This window comes from Sus scrofa, chromosome 18, assembly GCF_000003025.6.
Source record: "Sus scrofa isolate TJ Tabasco breed Duroc chromosome 18, Sscrofa11.1, whole genome shotgun sequence".
Classification (NCBI taxonomy): domain Eukaryota; kingdom Metazoa; phylum Chordata; class Mammalia; order Artiodactyla; family Suidae; genus Sus; species Sus scrofa.
The window spans coordinates 10345778-10351639 of record NC_010460.4 but is presented as its reverse complement, the minus strand read 5'-3'; the positions used below and the strand labels follow the sequence as shown (position 1 = coordinate 10351639).

The 5862-nt window shown below is 48.8% G+C and overlaps 1 protein-coding gene and 1 non-coding gene across 2 annotated transcripts; both read left to right on the top strand.

The window, feature by feature from the left end:
* On the top strand, window positions 620-692 carry TRNAR-CCU. The gene has a single exon. It is a non-coding gene; the product is annotated as a tRNA-Arg (tRNA).
* On the top strand, window positions 1268-5611 carry FMC1 (formation of mitochondrial complex V assembly factor 1 homolog). Its single transcript, XM_005657736.3, has 2 exons — window positions 1268-1457; window positions 5316-5611. Exons 1-2 carry the CDS (start codon window positions 1320-1322, stop codon window positions 5517-5519), a joined length of 342 nt encoding a protein of 113 aa, XP_005657793.1. The 5' UTR covers window positions 1268-1319; the 3' UTR covers window positions 5520-5611.

Genomic DNA, 5862 nt, shown 5'->3' with positions numbered 1-5862 from the left:
ACTCCTAATTATTTCGAATTAACTAATTCCTAATGAATTGAACTACTTCCTGCCGCCCCATGTTTACCACTGGCCCGCCAACACAGAAGGCCATGTAACCATTTCTGCCTGACTCCTGGCTCTGCGGAAATGGCCTGTTTCAACCGGAAACAGAAAATGACCGCTACCAACGCCACCTAGCGGCAGGCTGGGGCCGAGCTAGCAGGTAGGAAAGCCGCAATACCGGAAGGGGCCGGCTGTTTCCTGTAAAAAACGCAAAGGAGCAGAAGCTCGGAGGGCCAATCTCCCAGATTCCCCAAGCGTTTCCAGCGCCTTCGGCTCAGCGTTGTCGTACGTGCCCTTTTGCGCAGGCGCGGGGGCTGTCGCGCAGGCAAACGCATACGCAAAACTGTGCGCGTGCCCGTTCTCCGTCCGGCGCATCGGTGCTATTTCGAGGGTAAAGCCTTTGGAGCTGTAACGCGAATTTGGTTCTCTGAACTACAACTCCCAGCATGCCTCGCCCTTTATATTGGTGCTAAGTGTGATCTCCTAGGATAGGTCAAAAAAAAGACCTAAGTGACGATGACGTACAAAGCAGGAAAAAAATTGAATACGTTGTTTGAGCACGTCTTTCGCAGCAGCCCCAGTGGCCTAATGGATAAGGCATTGGCCTCCTAAGCCAGGGATTGTGGGTTCGAGTCCCATCTGGGGTGGTTGAAATTTTAGGTGAACTTCTCAGTGAAACTTTTGCCTCTTCCCCCTTACACATAACTTTAGTGACACATGCTAACTTTTTAACGATGAGAAAAGTGTCTACGATTTTCTTCTAGGTGTGGGGCTAGTTTGCGAGAATCAACATACTCCCGTTTCCTTGTCTGAGCCGCAGTCCTGTTAAGATCTCTAGGAAGTCAATATGCTGAGTTTTGATATTCCCTCTAGAAACAAAAAAACAGATATATCTTCTCAGCTTTCTATTTCAAATCGACACCCACTTCCGACATTCCCTCATTTTCTCCAGACTCAGCGGCCGGTCAGTTAATGGCGTCTGAAGTGACGCAGTCAAGAAAGGACCTCCTTTTCCCTCGCCTGACCTTTCTCCAGGGTATTCAGTTACACTCGGCTTTCGTTTGCTTTTCTCTTAATTCCTTAAGGTGTCGCTCGACGTTCGATTAATAATGCTCCTCAAAGAAGGGAAGTGAGACATTCCACTGCCCTGCAATGAATAGGGGGAGCCAGCAGTCTGTTGCGACCGTACCACTAATCGGCAGGGCGGGGGGTGGGGAGCAGGCGTAAGAGGGGCCTCAGGGCGCCGCCCCGCCCCGGTCTCCGAGGACAGGAAAATGGCGGCCTTAGGCTCACCCGTGCGCACTTGGCGAGGCCTTCTACGGGAGCTGCGCTACTTGAACGCGGCCACGGGCCGACACTATCGTGACACCGCGGCCTATCGGTACCTCGTGAAAGCTTTCCGTGCACATCGGGTACGGAAGCCAGTGTCCGGGTGCTCCAGCCTCCGCTTTCCTGGGAAGGGAGGGAGAGTCGGTCTGGGCGGAAGTGCAGCGCTCCGGGCTTGAGCGCTCATTTCTGAGGCCCTGCTTCCCTGCAGAAAGCTCCAGCCCCTCGGCCTTGGTCTGCAGCCTAAGTCTGAGAGCCAACCCAGGGTCCAGGGAGAGCAAGATCTTCCTAGGGTGGAATCGCCCCCTGAGGATTTTATTGGCATGTGCGGAGGGGACAGTGAGAAGAAACTGAAGTGGTGGAAAGAGGGACAAAAGATATTTTTGGTGGGCAGTGTAGGGTCACTAACCACAGGATCTATCCAACCCTTCTCTTCCCCTAGGAGAGCTATTCTGAGAGGCAGTTTTTGGTGCAGAGCTTCTCGAAGAGTAGGGAGTTCCCATCGTGGCTCAGCGGTAGCAACCGGACTGGTATCCATGAGGATGTGGGTTCAATCCCTGGCCTCGGTCAGTGGGTTAAAGATCCTGCATGGCCATGAGCTGTGGTGTATGTGCAGACGTGGCTTGGATCCAGCTTTGTGGCTGTGGTGTAGGGCAGCAGCTGCAGCTCGGATTAGACCCCTGGCCTGGGAACTTCCCTGTGGCACAGGTGTGGTCCTAAAAAGACAAAAAAGACACCACCACCACCACCACCACCACCACCACCACCACCACCCCCCCCGGCAAAAAAAGGTCAACTAGAAACCTCTACTGAGGTGGTACTGTGACTTACAACATTAACACGATTTATGGCCAGGTGCCGATTTTCCACGTGTCGGAGGTAAATAGGAACTTATGGGAGGCCATCTTGGAAAATCCCTTGAGAAATCTGCCCAACCCACACCTACCCCTTAAGCAAGATCAGACGGCAGATCATTTTTCTCAAATGGGGCAACTGAGGCTCAGGGACAGTTGACCTGTACAAGCACATGTGTAGGAACTACTAGAGTCTAGGTAACTTGGTTCACAAATAAGAGTCTTCCATTTAATTGCTTACTTGATCTTGGCTCTTGTCAGCTGAGTCGGCTCTCACCTGAAGGAAGGAAACTTAGAGTCCTTTGGGTGATGTCGGAGAACCCTTGTGCTTTTGATTTTTCTGAGCCATGGAAGTTAGAATGTAAAATGTTATGTGAGCCACACAGGAGGTCCAAGAATGCAAAATTTTAGAACTAAAGTTCAACTAGTTTTTAAAAGGCCACAATATTAGGGGCTTCTAGGAAGTTAGCCTAAAATGACAAATAAGATTCACATGGGTTCTGTCGTACAACCCATCATGTGCCCAAGCGCTTAGAATAAACAGGTGCCAAGGGAGTAAGTAGACCACAGTGGTTTTGGAGTTGTCATCGCAGCTCAGTGGTTAACGAATCTGACTAGGAACCATGAGGTTGCGGGTTCGATCCCCGGCCTTGCTCAGTGGGTTAAGGATCCTGCGTTGGGGTGACCTGTGATGTAGGTCGAAAAAGCAGCTCAGATCTGGCATGGCTGTGACTCTGGTGTAGGCCGGCAGCTGTAGCTCCAGCTTGACCCAAGCCTAAGAACCTGCATGTGCCGCGGGTGCGGCCATAGAAAAGACAAGAAAAAAAAAAAAGACAACAGTGGTCTTGGTATACTCGGGGTACGCTTTCAGGAGGAAATTCATCAAGCGGTGACTTAAAGGATAGAGTTAGCAAATAAGTGGGGGTCGGAGAGGAGGAAGTCCAGGTAAAGAAGCTGCACAACTGAAGGCCCAAAGGCAAGAGAAACTGATAGAGCCCTTAAGGCTTAGGGCCTGTTGGATGTAGTGGAGGAGATAAGGTCTGTGGTAGGTAGGAATGTAAACTTTATTGTAGGAGTTGCCGTTGGGGCTCAGAGGTAACGAAGCTGACTAGTATCCATGAGGATAGGGGTTCGATCCCTGGCCTTACTCAGTGGGTTAAGGATCTGGCGTTTCCGTGAGCTGTGGTGTAGGTCACAGATGTGGCTGTGTTCCTAAGTTGCTGTGGTGTAGGCTGGCAGCTGCAGCTCTGATTTGATTCCTAGCCTGGGAACCTCCATATGCTGCAGGTATGGCCCTAAAAAGACAAAAAATTAAAAAAAAAATTATTGTAAATGTAGTGGGAGGTGACGCTTAAGATTTTTAAGATGACGTGTAGCTTGTGGAGGTAGCATTATTGCCCTTGAGAGGGGCTTGACAATTGCTCAGAAATTCCTTGGACATATATGTGAAATACATGCTAGCTAAACATTCCAGAAACACTACTCTCTGGAATGCACATGAGGATATGGGAATGGCTTCTAGTTCCTACTGACTCAGAGCTAACTCAGTAGTCACCTCTGCCCATTTTCTCTCCTCTTTCCCTGGGCTGAAGGGAATTGATTAGGGAGGAATCGCCTCTTTCTCCGTAGGGAAGATACAGTTTTCTATTTCATTTTATCTCTTGGTCTCTGGTGGCTCATTTGCTGTTCTGTTGCTGACCCTCGTGCTTCAGGCTTAGCTGAATCCAGATCGGTTATATACTCCTCTATCCTAACATAGAATTCCTATTTCAAAGTCCATCAATTTAGACTGTTAAGAATGCTACCCTTTGTTCATGATTTAAAGAAAGGTCGAAGAAAGGCAGATACAGGCTGTGGTGCCCAGACACTCGGATGGGGCTTCTTACGTCACTCAAGGCTGTGCGCACAGCTCCGTCTCACCTTTCCTGCTCCTTTCTCACAACCTCAGAATGTAAAACTAGTCAAGTCTTTGTACTAATTTACTTAATCTGGAAGTTAATTAGGATGAAGAAACAGGGTTTGGAGTCATTGGGGACGTTGGAATAGATGGGGCACTTCCAGTTTCTCAAGGTCATCAAAATACAGATTTTTCAGACGAATCACCTGTGAGGCGTATTGTTCAGTAATATGAACACGCATGCTTTATAGATAAAACCTTCATTTTGTTACTGGCGAGGACAAAGCTTTTGTTGTTCTTTAGGAGCCTGCGGATAGGTTCCCAGGCGAGGGGTCGCATCTGAGCTGTGGCTGCCAGCCTACACCACAGCCACAGCAGTGGGGGCTCCAAGCCTTGTCTGTGACACCCACACCAGAGCTGATGGCAACTCAGGATCCTTTAACCCACTGAGCAAGGCCAGGGATCAAACCCGCCTCTTCGTGGGTATAGTTGCGTTTGTTACCTTTGATCCATGACAGCAACTCCAAGGGGAGAAAGTTCTTTATTTTATTCCTTAGGCGACATTAGTGATAATAGTTCCTGTCTCTGCCGATAAGCAACCATGGAGCCTCCCTGGGGTTTAGTTTCCTCATTCTTTAAATGAGGATGTGGAAACAAGAGTGGTAATTAATTTCCAATATTAAAATTTGAGGACCCTCACTGAAATGCCTGAATGAAACTTCTTGTAGAATTCCTCGATTAGGAGTTTCCGTCATGGTTCAAAAGGTTAAGAACCTGACGTAGTGTCCATGAGGATCCGGGTTCAATCCCTGGCCCCACTCATTGGGTTAAGGATCTGGTGTTGCTGTGCGCTTCTGTGTAGGTTGCAGACGCGGCTCACATCTGGCATTGCTGGGGCTGTGGTGTAGGCTGGCAGTTGCAGCTCCAATTCCACCCCTAGCCTGGGAACCTCCATATTCCACAGGTGTGACCCTAGAAAGAAAAAAAAAAGTTTCCTTGCTTAACTAGAAGCCGACTTTCCTAATCATCCGTTACAGAATGCCTCTTTCTGTATGTTAAGTGTACACAGACACATTTGTATTCTGTACAATTTACTTTCATTCTAGAGAAGTCTTGTTTAATAAATCTTTCTCCCTGGCCCTGTATCTGTAGCTGGGCTGTTAATAAAATATCTGACCTTGCTGCTTCTCCAGGTCACCAGTGAGAAATTGTGCAGAGCCCAGCATGAACTTCATTTCCAAGCTGCTACCTATCTCTGCCTCCTCCGAAGCATCCGAGAGCACGTGGCCCTTCATCAGGAATTTCATGGCAAGGGTGAGCGCTCGGTGGAGGAGTCGGCTGGCTTAGTAGGTCTCAAGTTGCCCCAGCAGCCTGGAGGGAAGGGCTGGGAGCCATGAAAATGGAGAGATTCCTTGGATCCTGCCTTCGTACAAGAATTCGATTATTTCTATCAATGTGTATTTATGATTAAATTATTTTTTAAAGTTTAGGGGTTTTCTCTGTAACTTTGTTGGCTGAGTATTCCTTAGGGAGGTTCCCTTTACTCTCAGTGAATTTGCTAAAGTTCTAACACTACGCTGACTGATGTTTTTTTTCCTCCTCCTTTTTCTGGCTGCAGCTGCAGCATATGGATGGAAGCTCTTGGGCTAGGGGTCAAATCTAGAGCTAAGTCCTACACCACTGCCACGGTGACACTGGATCCGAGCCCAGCTGTGACCTGTGCTGCAGCTTGTGGCAATG